The 15,689-nt window shown below is 42.7% G+C and overlaps 1 protein-coding gene across 2 annotated transcripts; it reads left to right on the top strand.

Moving 5' to 3' along the window:
• The first annotated feature begins 986 nt into the window (after window positions 1–986).
• Window positions 987–11,134, top strand: agtrap (angiotensin II receptor-associated protein). 2 transcript variants are annotated; one of them, XM_062407844.1, is made up of 5 exons: window positions 987–1,070; window positions 2,333–2,367; window positions 2,571–2,679; window positions 3,477–3,687; window positions 8,197–11,134. In XM_062407844.1, exons 1-5 carry the CDS (start codon window positions 1,044–1,046, stop codon window positions 8,322–8,324), a joined length of 510 nt encoding a protein of 169 aa, XP_062263828.1. In that variant the 5' UTR covers window positions 987–1,043; the 3' UTR covers window positions 8,325–11,134. The 2 variants fall into 2 exon arrangements, with proteins under 2 accessions (XP_062263828.1, XP_062263836.1); XM_062407852.1 differs by having other exon boundaries at window positions 992–1,070; window positions 8,200–11,134.
• The last annotated feature ends 4,555 nt before the right edge of the window (window positions 11,135–15,689 follow it).

Raw genomic sequence — 15,689 nt, 5'->3', positions numbered from 1 at the left:
AGGGGAAGTGTCTGTAAAACCTCCGGGACTGAGAAGCTCTTCATGATTCTGTTAGAAGAACGAGAGGTGAAGGGACAACTCTGCAAATCTGATCAAATAAAGTCCACACAGGCTCCAGCAGCTCTTTGAGGAGCTTTCAGCTGCACGTCATGGTCTTCATCGGCTGGATCTGGTCATGTGACCTTTAGGTAATTACAACCCGCCGGAGAATGAACTGAATAAGAAATAGACCAGAAATTTCCTCACAGGGAAATTCCAGGTTATTACAATCTTAGATAGATTGATGTGTTTAAAGATGGATGACATGAATGTTTCCCAAAGGTGAAGCCATATCTGATTAATGAGACATATTCATCAAGGTTATCAGCAGGCTCTACATCAGTCAAACATGAGTTTTGTGTTATAATAATATATATTTTAACAAAGTGATGTCGTAACAACATGAAAACATCATGTTATAACATGAAAGTATCAGTTTACAAAGTGACAAATATATATTTATAACCTTATATATGCTAGAAACATCTAAATATGCTTTTCTCTTTCTGGCCTGGCAGCAAAATGCTTCTATAAAAACCACACAGTCACAAAATCATCAACCTGCTGCTGTTTTTTTTTTTGTTCAAATGACAAATTAAAATAGCAAAATATAATAATCGTTTATCTTGTTTAACGTTTAATCATTTGCTCTTTTCTTGTTAGATGTTTACTTTGCAGACGCTCCCTGCCTCAGTCACTGAACCACTGGAGGGAAGCTGAGAGCCGGGAATTAAAACTTTAAATGAAAAACCTACTGTGACTGATGCTGGTGCTCATGTGGTTTATTTCTTTCTCTCTGACCACAGCAGCAGGAACAGAGAGTGGGGGGGGGGGGCTGAGTCACATGGGCGGCAGTCAGGTTGGAGTCACATGGTTCGTGTTTGCAGGCTGATGTGAGGGGAGGAGGAAGTTTGTGTAAAGAGGAAATCTGAACTCTTTCATGCATCCTCCTCAACAAGTGGCAGCAGAGACGCGGTTCAAAGCTGAGCTGCTCTGAACTCATCATGGAAATCCCTGCCATCAATCTCAAGGTGAGACTCCTGCTCTGCAGCGTGTTGTTGGTTTTTTAAAAGGCTGCCGTTCAAATGATGTGATGAAGTCAAGTCTGTTGCTCAATGTCTAATTCCTCTGTGTGGAAACAAGGGGACACACAGCCCAGTGAACACAGGCTCTGTGTGTTTCTCCTGGACGGCTTTCGTTGAGCTGTTAAAGTTATTTAGTGGATTTAGCCTCTGAAGATAATCAAACATTATGTTTTTTAAAGTAGTTAAAAGTCTACAGAGCTGAGTCCTCAGTGGTGAGGAGCTGACATGTGGTGAGTTCCACTGTGGGAGGTGAGACATGCAGACGTGCTGATGAATCTACTCATTGTGCAGCAGATATCTGTGATTTCATTGGGATCAAACTGGAAAACTCATCTGAAGGGAATCTGCTGGTGGATGTGGCCACAAACCAGTTCATCGCTTGAACTGCAAAACAATCTGTGGATGTCGTAGATGTGTTTATATACAAGATCGAATCAGTTATTTCTGGTTTCTCCACTAACCTTCTATTAGAGAAACTTTTTTCCTGTAAGTGAGCTGAAGCCAGAGCCTTTAAATTGAATTATGTCCTTGTGCTGTTTCCAAAGGCCTCATGGTTTGAAAGCAGTTTGAACAAAACTCATTCAAAACTTGGAAACTTTACATCAAAAGAGAAAAGAACGATTTTTATAAATACAGTTCAATTCCGTTTGACTTTTAGTTCAACTTCTTCACCTTGGACTTTGTGAGTTCACATGGATTAAACAAATGCTACACAATAATAATTAACTCTCATAATAATAACTTAAATCCAATTAGAATTCAATAAATGATTATGTCTACGTGTGTTCATATTTTAACTAAACAAAACAACAAAATAGCAATTTGTCAAAATTGTCCAATGCTAGGATTATCTATAGTATTTTTTATTACATATTATATATTTAATTATCTTATTTTTATTATCTAGAAATTTCTGTTTCCTTTATACTAATATTTTGGATTAAGCAACTAATTATTTGGGCTAAGAATAGTCATAAGATAGTTAATGAAGTATAAAGTATCCAGTAGTATTTCTAATATGAACGAATTATCAAAATGTCCGTTAAGTCCAAAATGTCTCTTATTATTCGCCCACTTCAAAACTCTGTCTTTCAGCTGTTAACACGATTGATCCTCGGTTATAGGTTATAGTTCATTTCCTTCATAAAGTGTTGAATAGATATTTAACAATCGTATATTTAACTCCTGTCTCCTGTTCTCTCTCTCAGGCCATAGTGCTGGTGCACTGGCTGCTTACAGTATGGTGAGTGTGAGTTTTTTATTTTCTTTCACAGAGCTGGGGAATTTCTCTCCTCGTCCGACACACACACACTCGCAAACACACACACACACACACACACACACACACACACACACACACACACACACACACACCACTCTGTAACCTCCACGTCTGGCACTAACCCTTTGTGTGAGAACCTGGTCTGAGCCCTGTCTGTCCTGCAGGGGCTGCATGGCGTGGCTGCCCACCTCCTTCGCCTGGGGGAACTTCAGCGTCCTGGCGGTGGGCGTGTGGGCCATCGCACAGCGGGACTCCATCGACGCCGTGCTCATGGTGAGTGTCGGCCTGCCATCTCAACGTCATGTGACCCGGAGCCAGAGTCTAACTATGGGCGCCGCACTGCGTCTCCGTGCTAACCTGTTTGTCTGAGGAATCTAGGGCAACCTGCGAGCGTCCCGCAGAGAAAGATACCCCCCCCCCCCCCCCCCCTTAACTCAGATCAGAGAACAGTCGTGGTGTCTGCATTAGTTCAGTGGTTTAACAAAAGTGTTTCAGACTTTCATTTCCATTTGATGGGGTTTTATTTAAAGGCCAGAAAATGAGAAATGCAAACTCCGACCTCCGACCTTAGAGCTACTTTCCAGTGAAGACACATCTCAATTAACTCCAGGTTTCACTTTGGAACCTTTTCTAGAAATGATTTCCATTTATCTTGTCGTCAATTGAGGAAATTTTCCACAAACTTTGCAAAAATTTCTACAGAAGATTTTAAATTAATGAAGTGATTTTATATCCAAAAGGTCAAAGGTCACCTTCATGGAGACCTGTTGTTTTTTCTCTAAACATTGCTAAAGCACCAGAGCTCAGGAACAAAATGGTGACTGGTCATATTTCCTGCATTTTGATTGGTCGTTGATGTCCCTAAACCACGAGGCAGTGATTGGTTCCTTTAGGTGAATAATTACTGTTCCCAGGATGTGAGATAAAAACGGCAATAGAGGGATTTCTAAATTGAGAGTTATTATGTTCTCTTGCAATTTTCTTGAGTATAGAACAAAGTTACATTTCTCCCCGTGGTGTTTTCACATGTTCTGTCTCAAGTCTCTGTCTCTGTGGTCCTTTCTCTGTAGTTCCTGGTCGGGATGACTCTGACGATATTGACCGACATCATCCACTTTGGGATTTACTACGACCTGAACGACTCGCTGCCGCTTCGGGCGAAGGACTTGTTCCACTTCAGCGCAGGAATGGCCATTCTCAACCTGCTGCTCAAACCCGTGACCTGCTTCTTCGTTTACCAAATGTACCGCGAGCGAGGAGGAGACTACAACGTCAACTTCGGTGAGTGACATCGGCCACCGAGTCAAAGTGCAGTGTTGGAAGTTTGTCACTTTGAAGAAGGTTGTCATGTGTCACTGATGCTGCTGCACACCAGAGGATAAAGTCAGATCTGAGGCGGATCCAAAGGTCCTGCTGTGTGAGGGGTTCACTGACATAATCCTAATTTACTTAATTTTTATAGTATTTATTTCATTATTTATAGTATTTATATTTAATAGTATTTATTTCATTTTTATATGTTTTTATATTTATACTAATTCACTATAGCAAATTCTTTGGCAATAAAACCTGATTCTGATCCAGATTCTGAATCGGAGTCTGTCAGATTCCAAACATGATTCAAGTATTGCAAAAGCATTATGAAAGTATTATAAAAGTATTATGAAAGTATTATGAAATTATTATCACAGTATTATGAAAAGAACAGTGATTGGACGAGTGAGCATTAACCTGCTTTAGCCAATGAGAGCACGCTGACCAGGAAGCGTCACCCACCAGATGTTGTGTATCTGGGTTTGGAGCTGAAACTTTTTGGTCTCCTTTGCCAAATAGGAAAATCTGCAAAACACTGTTCTGCTATCTGACAGCCTCGGCAGGCCATCTCCATTTTTGTGGTTTTCGTTCAGACATCTCACGTTCGGACGGTTTATTGCAGCAGCAGAACTTACTGGGAGTTTGGCGTCTAGACGTCTGGATGATATTTGCTCAAGTGATGAGCAAATATCTTTGGCCTGTGTGAGAGCCTACGGGTGGAGGCTGGTGGAGCTGAATCCACATTGACGCGGCGCAGCAGAGGCATTTACAGGCAATGGGATATATGGGAAACATGTGCAGGTTAAAGAGTCCACCGTACTGGGAGGAGGTGTGTCATAGGCGGTTGTCGAGAGTGAGGCGGGTCACATGATCAGAGCAGCGCAGCTCGGGTTGGCTGCTTGCAAGTGTGGCTCTATTTTTCTGAAGTGAAGTTATATCGCAAGAAAACAGATATTTGACAGTTTATTGTAGATTACAGCCAGAAAGCTGGAGCATGATCTACTTTTATTTTGAAAAGGAAATGACGCATTACATAACGAGACAAGGTTTCGTTCATCCAGGTTCTGATTCCGCTAAATGATCTGAGATGTGAGGTTTTCCCCACGTCCCTCAAAAAAACATCCACAGCCCCGAGGTGCGGTGAGACGCTGGAGTCCAGGGGGCGCTGTGAGGTCCTCGCTGTGTTGTGTTATGCTGTTTGTCGTGAACACGCTCCTTCCAAGTGCAGCAGCCGCCTGGGAGAGACTCACCAGCAGAGGATCCCTCAGTCAAACTCATTAGTTCCAGTCACAAGACTTTAAATGTCCGAGGCGCGGTTTCGGGCCGGGCGGGGAAATCAATTCTGCGCGAGCTGTTTGTAATATCTGTGTCGACCTGGTCACGCTGCATGAAGGAGCACATTAAACCCAGGGAGGCCCGAAAAACACTGATCTGAAAAGCATGATGGGAAAAAAGTAGAGAGCAGAGACGCGTCTGGAGAAACTGAGACATGAGGAGGTTGTTATTGACACTGAGCCGGTCTCTCTCTCCTCGTGAGCAAACACACGAGAGGAGCTCGTCCTCCAGCGAGACGTCAGGAGATCTGAAGATGAAGTTCTTTGATTAACCGTGTGTGGCCATCGATTTGTGGACCAATGAGAGTTTTTCAATCAGAGATCCCACAGAGCTGCAGCTCCAGCCTGACTCTGAAATCCTCACACTCGTGGATTCAGCTGCATGGATTAACAGTGTGTGTTTATTTTGTAATTGTGTTGATGGTAGATTCAGAGCGGTGCCATGCAGGGGCCAGTGAGCTTGTCTTCTTCATCCAGTGTTTCCCGTAAGAAACAGAAGAAATCATGAAAACACATTTAAATTCACTCAATCCAATTTGTATTGTGATCTGCACACACTCGTGAATATCAGTCCCTTAGACATGCTTCTGATTTTCATCAAGATCCAAGAATTATTTTCTGATAAACCAAAGAAAAAGTTTGAAAATCTCTCTATGTCTAGATTATAACGTTGAGGAAGTCGAAAAAACTAGAATTCGAATAAATGAATAAAATAAAAGGTGATAAGAAAATGATCTAAAAAGACGTCATGACATGAAAAGAAGTCTATAACAATGGATTTGTGATCCTCAGGTCGGTCGCTCCAAAGCCCAGGGACCCTGATCTCTATGATGTAATCTATTACACCAGATATTTGGAAATGTCATTGAACTTCAACCCTGCATCTGAAAAACCTTCATCTCCTGATTCAGATCTGCTGTTGAATCTGTTCTCTGTGGTTTAACACAGACTCAGCAGGTTGATCCATCAGACTGTGATTGTGCGTTGACTGATTAGTGCAGCGGAAGTTAGTGACACATAAGGGTTTTAATCGCTGTCTGATTGCATCGCCGGTATTAACCAGTTTAACCGGTTTCCCTGCTGCACTGGGCTCACTGGGGGACGCAGGTAATCAGGTGAAAGGTGGAATCAAGGCTCCAGCACTCCCTGAGTCTCAGCCCTTTTTACGCTGATTGCTAAATATGATAAAAACTGCAAAACACAGCGATCTCACATTTAATATTGATTTAATGTATTATCTTGATCTAAATTTGAAGAAGTGGATACAACAGTGTGTTTCTCTGCTGTAATAGAAACTGTAAATAAAGATGGACGACACGTCTCCACCTCCTCCCACAAACCTGAAGCCACAATATCCCAAATACGGGAGCTGCCATCTTGCGCTGGTGATGTCATTTGAGTCTGCACAGTCAAAGTGGAGGGGAGCCGCCCACTGACACACGTGCCCAACCAATCACGAGTCAGTCTCAGTGGTCACAAACAGCACCGTGGGGGGGGGGGGGGGTTACATGTTTTCAGCTGGTTCGCGGTCACACATTCGATTCCCGTGTGTAATCTGGTTTCCTTGCATGTTCTGATTCGTCACCCTCCCAGTCCCTCTCGCTGTTTGTCACGCTGCACTGTCATGTCTCCTCTCCTGTTGTCTTGTGCTCTTCCTGTTGTGATTTGACCTTTTTGTTCTCTCCTCTCTCTCCTCTCCTCCGCTGCTGACCTTCGACCTCTCAGACTTAGAGACCTCAGTGGACAGTCGCTGCACTACGGACAGTGCTGACAGTTTCTTTATCGGCCGCCGCTATTGATTCCCCGGCTCCCTTTTTACCGTTTCTCTCCTCCAATCATCCTCTTCCGTCCCCTTCCACACAGGAAGTAAGATCACAAAGCTGCTGGACCAAAAAGAAAAAGACTCTCTTCTTTCTCTTTGTCTGCTCCCACCTTCCTCGGTCTTCACCACCTTCCACTACCTGTCTTCATAGCTGTGTTTCAAAGTGTTTGTATTCATGTCTATTCCATTATATGTTGATGTGTTTCTGATATCAATGTTTTATTCATTTGATTCACTCTCCAGACGCCTCATTAGTGATTGTGTTTGCATATATTTAAAGCAGCGCTGCATGATGGTGCACATTCCCAAATCAGCCTAATTAAAGACAACATATTGTTGATTCATAATAGAGAATGAATGCAACATGGTTTCATGAGCACTGAGAGGAAGAGAGACAATTTAAAATAGTAACGCTATCAATGAAGTTTGCATTAAAGGAGACACATTCTGCTCGTAGTCAGGTTCGTCTTTTTAATGTGGGCGATTGCTTAAAAATGTTTAAATTCAGAAATCTCTTTCTTCATACAGCGCTGCAGCTCCTCTTTTCAGCCTCTGTCTGAAACACTACCTTTAGCTCCTGGCTCTTTATGCCACCACCCCCCTCCTCCTGAGTCTGCTCTGATTGGTCAACAGCTTCTGGCATTTGCAGGATATGTTTACCTGGCTTTGTTAGGAGGCGTGCCAGAGTAACAGATGAGCGTACATTGCACAATACATGGGACTTGTTTTTGGCTTTTTTACATTTAAAAAAACGAACCAAAAAACATATCACACAAGAGGAGAAAAACTGAAAGAGCATCATATGTCTCCTTTAATAAGATAAAAGGGTTATCAAATCTCTGCACTGAAGTTAAGTAACTTGTGAGTCAGAGGTCGTGGTGGATTGGGACCATGTCAGAGGGTGAGCTGTTTGCAGAGCGTCACACGATGTCCTGTAAAACGTCACAAATGGATTAAATCACTAAACGGCCTCCGCAGAGTTCGTGTGAGCGCAGGTTTCCAGTGTGAACAGGAGAGGAGGAGACGTTTAGCGTTGATCAGCAGGAGTGAGATTTATTGGTTCCAGCAGCGTAATCCACATTAATCCAGACAGGACCACATGCTCAGGATAGGAAATCTGCATAACTTTGTCAAGATTGTGTGTTTGAGGAAAACTGAGTGTGAAAAAATCAAGAAAAAACACCAGAGGAAGTTTTGTAGAAGCTTTAATATCTTTACAAAACCGTTCTTCAAATCAAGAGCGTTGATCACATGAGATTAGATGAGGGAAACATTGAGTGTGTGTGTGTGTGTGTTTGAAGACTTGTGGTTTATCTCCAGCAGGTTTTCCCTCTGTATCACGGACCAGAGACGCCTACCAGTCCATCGACCAGCAGGACGAGTCCTCCGCCCCGGCCAACCACTTCAACCAGGCCGAGGAGGGCAAACCAGCAGTCCGCACATACTGAGTGAACCACACACTGTTTCTCCTCTGACATGCAGCAGTGCTCAGGGGCAACTCTCACAAATCGATTCAGTCCATTTGTTCCGTACAGGCGCTCGGCTGCAGCGCTGAAAAACAAATTGAATTCCTTTATTATGGTAAACGGGCCTGGTCTCGGTTTTAAAATGAAATGTGGCGTAATTAAGCCCATCGTAACTTTGTGTGTTCGAAGGTGGGAAAGTTTTTCTTTTTTTTTGCTGAGCTCATTCATCACTCCTGAACAAATCTGGCTCCAGCAGTCCTGTGCTGTGTGACTAGTTTTAGTGGAACTCTTGTTTTGTAGGAGTTTCACTGGTTTACTTTTCCCAAGTGTCTCGTTTTTTTTTTTTTTTACAAATGTGGCGTTTACAGACATTACGAGTGAATTGTGTTTAAGGTAAATGTTTAAAGACTCGTCATCTGCTGTAGGAAATGATCATTTTCCTGTTTGTGTTTTCTTTACGACGCAGCAATACTTTTTAACACAGGAGTGTGTCAATGCTGAGAAACGACCAAAGCTGGAGTCTGATTGGTTTGTTGTGTTGATCTATGCAAAAAGCGCTATGAAACAGCACTGTGTGAAATATACGTTTTTTACACGATAGAGTACGACTCTTCTCTGTTTATAAACACAACACGTTCAACCAGTTCAAATATATCATTCCTAAATTGTCCTTAATATAATGTAAATCTCTTTTTTTTACGAGGACGTGCAGACGGTCCCCTTAAAGGGAAAGTCTGCTATTTTTCAACTTGGGCCCTGTGTTAATCGATGTGTAAATGAATGGTACTTTAAAAAAACAACAACTTCAGAATCAGTCCAGTAGAACGCCTGTGCCAGAAGCAGTGCTATTGTGTAATCCTATGGGGCAACTGCACCCGTCCATGAAATGTCCCCTAAAAGGCTCAAACTGATATATCAGGTCTTTCCCAAGATTCTGGCTTGTATGTTTTGTAAGAACCATTAGAGTTAGGTTGAAAAATACCAGAGTTCCCCTGCATTAGATTGCACACACTCATCGAAATCTATTGCCCAAATGTGGCGGACGGTAAAATTGTGACATTTTTGAAAGTCCTGCGTCCGTCCCCTTCATCCAGATCCACATCTACACATCTTTTTTGACTCTTCTTTGAGTTGTGTGGATTTTTTCGTGTAAATCCTCTCAACATTCAAATCAACCATCAAAAAACAGCCGACAGGGGGTGAAAACATAACCTCTCAGTCCTGATCCTGACAAACTGCAGATCAAGAGATGTTCCTGTGATGTACAAGCAGCAGATATGAGACATTGATTTAACATCACCAATGTTACGTGACTTTGAATCTTTATATTTTCCCAGCAGCTCTGTGCACATCATTCCCTGAAGAGAACATGAAGTGTGTTCTCTTCAGTGTGTGCTCTCTCTGTTAAACACTGAGGTCAGAGCTGTGGCTGCCGACTTCTCTGAGCGATTTCCCCTTTTGTACTTTTTGTATTTTTAACACTCGGTTCTCTTTTGAAAGTGTGACGAGCTCAAAGTTCCTTTTTTAAATCCCAATGAGTATAAGTGACAGGGCAGAGATGTGGTTACTGTGGATGTGTGAAGCAATCATTGCTCAGCGGTGTGAGAACCGGACGTAAGGTCAGAACTTTAAGCTTCAGTTTGTTGCAATTGTATTTTTTTGGAAGTTACACAATCAACACTAATGTGCATTTCTACTTGTTGTATGACTGTGGATTGAGAACATAGACTGTAAATTACAATAAATGACACGTCTCCACCTCCGCTCTTTGTACAGACGAAATACCCCAGGTACGAATTCTGCCATCTTTGGATGCGCACTAGCGATCGGGGGGGGGGGGAGTTGCGGTAGCAAGGTCCCGCCCATAAACATGCCCGACCAATGGCGAGTCAGACTCAGCTGTCAATCAAGATGTTTCACCCTGTTTTTAACGAAGAAAACGGAGACGATTTATATAACTTGACATTTTTTCTTTGGTCCATGTCCCATCTGTTACAAGGGGCGGGATTTATGACCTATACTGCAGCCATCCACCAGGGGGCAACTGGGCTACTGTGGCTTTACTTTTGTGGAGCTGTCATGTCGTCCGTCTTCATAGAGTCTTCAGTTGAGAAACCTTGTCTTTGTCATTTAACTTGTAATTAAACCCAATTAAAAAGTTCCATCTTTGCACCAGGAGAAAGTTACTCAGACTGATCTTTAATGAACTTTTTATTTTATTACATAGATAATATTCTGCTGTGAGTTCAAATACTTGATCCCTGTTATATTTTTTTTTTCTTCTTCTGGATCCTCATGAAAATGTGAACGTATCCTGAATTAAAACAGACGCTGTCGCAGCTTCAGCTTCACGACACTCGTTCTGAGAAAGACTGGGTTTGAAAAAGATAAAATAAAAACTGCTTCAAAGAGACAAAGACTGTTTCGTCTGCTGCCTAGTGGTTAGAGTGGTGGCTCTCCAACAAGAAGGTTGCCGGTTCAAACCCCACTCTCTCCCATCTGCATGCCGAAGTGTCCTTGGCAAGATGCCGAACCCCTAAATGGCCCCTCATAAAAATGTTGAGTTTACTAATTGTAAGTCGCTTTGGACAAAAGCGTCAGCCGAATGACATGTAATGTAATATAATCACACTTTCTCTAAGTTCTGTTGTTTTCATGAAAATGCTTCATCAGTGCTTTAATTCTTTTTCATTTCAAGGTCGGTACTGAATTTAAACGTTTAGCTGCACCTTGTTTTTTCGTCTTTATTTCTTTAGAAATAAAAATATCTGTTATATGCAGGTTAAATTGGATTTCTGTATTTGAATCATTTAAATTATTCTCGTGTCTCAGTGTAATTCTTTCCTTCTTCTCTGTGTTTGCTCTCGCGCTGCTCCTCTCGAGTACCCTCTGTCTGCCTGCTTTTATTTATCCAGCCAGAACACACATTCATCTTCCTGCTCCTCCCGTCCTCTCGTCCTCTGGCCTCCTCCTCTTCTTGCACTCCGCTGTGCACTTTCCCACAGACACACCAGCCCTCAGCCGTAAACCATTTCCAGCGAGAGCTTGTCAAAACTCACCTCACGCTCCACCACTCGGTACAAACCACCACGTCACCTGTGTGCAAATGAAACAAGTAATTTCTCCTTTTCTCTTTCTGCAAATATACAACAAGCATAAGTAGAATTATAATACCTGTACCTGCAATAGAAAACACCAGATTTTCATATTTCACCCATGCATATCCCTGCAGGTGAGAGTCACTGTTCCTTAACACATTTCAGAACAGTAGTAAACAGACATTGTGAGCTTTGAGTCAAGGTTTACGTCCCTGATGACTTTCTTTGTCGTCTCCAGTCGGCCTGAATGCTCCAGTGTCCTCGAGTGTGTGGGCTGTGGAGCGCTGAGCCCTTGAGGCTGCAGCCTTGTTAACTCTTTACATGGTGGAGCCTCCTGGACCTCTGGAGAAGACATGGATGGAAACTGTGTCGGTGCAGCAGCGACAGATACGAGTCTCTACAGATCCAGACGCAGGAACGTTCCACTGATTGTACAATAACAAGCATGTTCAGGGTCTGAGTCCAGCTCCAGTCATTCTAGTGGAGAGACTGAGGCAATGTGAGGATCAAAAGTTGCTTCTGTTTCCTCCAGCGTCTCTGGCAACAAGAGGTGATCTGCTCGTTCTCTGATTATTGATTTTTCTAGAGGAATGATGAGAGAAGTTGAGGCAAGAGTTTGTGTCTCGCACCGACTCTGAATTCTTTCAGTTAAATCGAGCTTCATTCAATTGGCCTGTAATTTGATTTATTTACACAATGCTCTTAATTTCCTCCAAACATCCAGATGTAATTTGGAGCTAAATATAAAACCACGCTGGTGCATTTATAAATTTATAATTTCTGGCTGGACCTCGAGAATCTTAATTCACACAGCAGATGAGACATGTGATCAAAACGTACATCAAATGGTATCTGGAGAGTAAATCAGAAATGGCGCCCTCGAAGGCCAGTCCACACATAAACTGGTTTCTAAGTGGATTTTAACTGAATTTGTTTGTTCCCGTCATACTCCACCAGCGCCCCAGATGTCCTCGTGCTCCCAGCAGCCACTGATCCCAACCGCTGGGAGGTCCCCGCCCACCTACACACCAGTTCCTTATTGTCTGTGCTGTATTTCTACCTGAGAGTTCACCTCCTGTGATGTTCCCTCCTGCGTGTCTCACTGGGACTCCCTCTGTGCTGTGGTCAAATCTCCGGCCTGTCACCTCGTTACCTGTTTGAGTTTCCTGTTACCTGCCGGAGTGTCTGTCCAGCTTTCTGCCTGCAGCTCTGAGTGGACATCATTGGTTTTAATAAAGTAAAATCATATTGTGACAAGGTGACAAAAAGCAGGGTAACACCTAAAATCATTTAAAATAATCCCAATAATCTGTATTTTGAAGCTGGATTTCTCTTTGAGGGTCTGTTGGGGGGGGGGGGGGGGGGGGTCTTAAGCAGCAGGCCATCTGTGTTAATTATTTATTTGCTCAGAGCTTCTGACCACACTGGGTGGCCGGGGCTGTGGAATGGAAAAACAAACTGGTGGGGAGGTCGATGGTGGAGAAACCAACGAGCTGCTGATTAACACGGAGCCGCCGGGTTCGCTCTCCTGAGTCCTGACACGTCCTCGGGCTCACACCTGGGATCCTCCCGTTCAAGGACACGCTCACTCGCCGCCATTGTTGTTGGATGCAATAAAAAGGGAACTCAATTTGTCAGCTCTGTTATTGAGTTAACGACGATCCCCCTGGGGGAGGGGGGGGGGGGTCTGTGAAAGAATGAGTTTGCAGACGTCTTATTTACAGCGTCGATATGAGACTGATATTTCTGAAATCTAATTTATGTTTATTCCAGAAAAACATATTTGGTGAAGAAACTTACAGCTTTGAGTGCTTAATTCATTTTTTTGTAAAGAAAATCCACTGCACAACTGATCTGGTGTTTGAGTTAAACATCAAATAAGTAACAATCGGCCTCTTTATCAAACTTTAAACTGATCAGAATCAATACTGCACAGTGTTGATTCAACACAGGCAATAACACTCATAGGGTTTCATATGAACTATTGATTCAATACCTTGATATTGCTTTTTTTTTTCTTATGTTGCTTTGTTCATTTCAGTTATTTCGTAGGATTTTTCTATTTTCCCAGGAGAGACACTCACAAGTTTCAAGTTACAAGTTAATTATCTTTTTCTTTATGAGTAAAGATGTATTTTTGGAGTATTTTCTATTTCACACAAAATTGCATTATGATTAACGGTTTGAGAAGCTGAAAGACTTTTGCCGACATGTTTGTTCATCAGCAACAAAATCTAAGAGAAAAAGTAAATATTCAGTCAAATAAAACTCAAGTTGAATCATTTGTCAAGCAGGTCTGAAGTCAGATTTCACGTCATGTGACTCGAGTCCAGCCACAGTTAATGTTGTTTATACATCTCCTTCTTTTACTCCTATCCAAATATGGCATTTTAATTCAATAGTTTCATCATTTATCATTATTTTATAACTTTACTTTTTACTTTATTCGACTATATCCAATTCATTTTACTTCACTTTATTTTAACTAACAATATTTTTTGTTTGCCTCCAGTATTCCAGTGCACCGCTGTGTTTTCTATCTGCATTCTCAGAAAACATGAACTCAATATAAACCAGACTTTCCGACTGAGTGCAGACTCCCAATTATTTATAAATAAAAATGAATACAACGAAAACGGCAATTAGCACGTTTTCATTCGCACTTCCCGATGCACGGGGCGACGGGGGGGATACAAATATGAACCTGAGAGCAGCTGGGATCAAGCTGAAACCTCTGGCTGTGACTTCTGGGTCAATTATACAGCGGGGGGGGGGGGGGGGGGGGGGCATTGAGTGATGAAATATATTGACATGCCGTGACCTACAGGTCTGTGTTTGAGTTGAGATGCACAGGAGAAATAATCCGTCTCCTCCGGGTGGGCAGATCTTTGTGGAGGATGAGGAAGTGAAGGAGGATTGTCAAACATCTGGAGCTGTAGCAGAGAGAAAAGGAGCAGAAACATCAAAAACCCTCGGAGATGAACCCAGTGTTCGCAGGTGATATTGATTCCGGGATGACATTTTGATGCCCGGAGCATCTCCAGTCCCCCGGGGGGCGCTCTCTCAACCCCCTGACCTTTTCACACTGTAGCCTCGTCCATCTGCCACCGGTGATAACGCCATCGGCATTGATTCCATTTCCCCTCCAATAGCACAGCGGCCCATAGAGGAGGGGGGGCGACAAACCCCCTCAACATTAGGCAAAGGACTGATTGGCTGCAGTTGTTAACACTGTCTCCTGGGGGGGGGGGGGGGGGGGGTTCTTGTAAATTCATGACAAAAGAACCGTCATGAAAGAAGCAGAGGCTGTGAGATCCTGAATTTGAATTCTCAGGGAGCATTGATTTCCTAAAACACTGGATCCTCCAATGAAAGCAGTGATTGGAGACTTTCATTCAAACCTTTCATGATAGATGCCCTCCTCTTTTAAACTCCACACGTCTGTGCTCTACTTATTAAAGGGTCTATAGATAAGATTAGGCAATCACAGAAACCATGTATGGAAAAATAAGGATAAGTAGGTGGGGTTTATGACCTTTACTGTAGCCCACCACCAGGGGGCGATCAAGATATCTTGGCTTCACTTTCGGGGAGCCACCATATCGTCCTCTGTGCTTTGACTGAATTTAAAGTTACAGTCTGTCCTGTCATTTTCCGATAATGAGTCAGTGGACGAGTCACGACCTCTCGTCTTGTCAACACAACGATGGCAGAAGCTCTCGGCAAACGACCACCACCACCACCACCTGCTCCTGAAAGCAAACCAGAGAGAACTAATATCTTTTTGATTAAATAAAAAATCCCCTGTTCTGTAATCGTCTGTTAAAGCTCCCATCTATATCAAAGTCTACAGAAATGTATTAATCTGTAAAACTGCAGCGCTGCAGTTCTCCAGGCTCATCGCCTCAGTTTTGTGTAGCACGATTAAGACGTCCGTGTGTTCTCATCCTCATTATTTAACCATTTGTGGTTTTATCTCAATCTGCTCTATTTGGTCTAATTGTACTTTCATCCATTTCTTCGGTGACCCAGTTTTTCCATGGAGACCATTAAACATTCATCTGATCTTTATCTTTCTCTTTTGTCTTTAATGTTTTTTTTCTTCAATTACATGATGATGACGACTTTACATTTGAATAATGGTTCCTTGGAGGCAGACTTCTTCTTCTGGTGTATCCTCTGTGGTAATGTAAAGTGAATGGAGTTAAGATTTGTCCGTTCTTAAGCCTCAACTACACTATAGGATATT

This window comes from Platichthys flesus, chromosome 2, assembly GCF_949316205.1.
Source record: "Platichthys flesus chromosome 2, fPlaFle2.1, whole genome shotgun sequence".
Classification (NCBI taxonomy): Eukaryota; Metazoa; Chordata; class Actinopteri; order Pleuronectiformes; family Pleuronectidae; genus Platichthys; species Platichthys flesus.
Note: the sequence above shows the minus strand (reverse complement) of the source record. Positions and strands in the feature narration are given on the sequence as shown.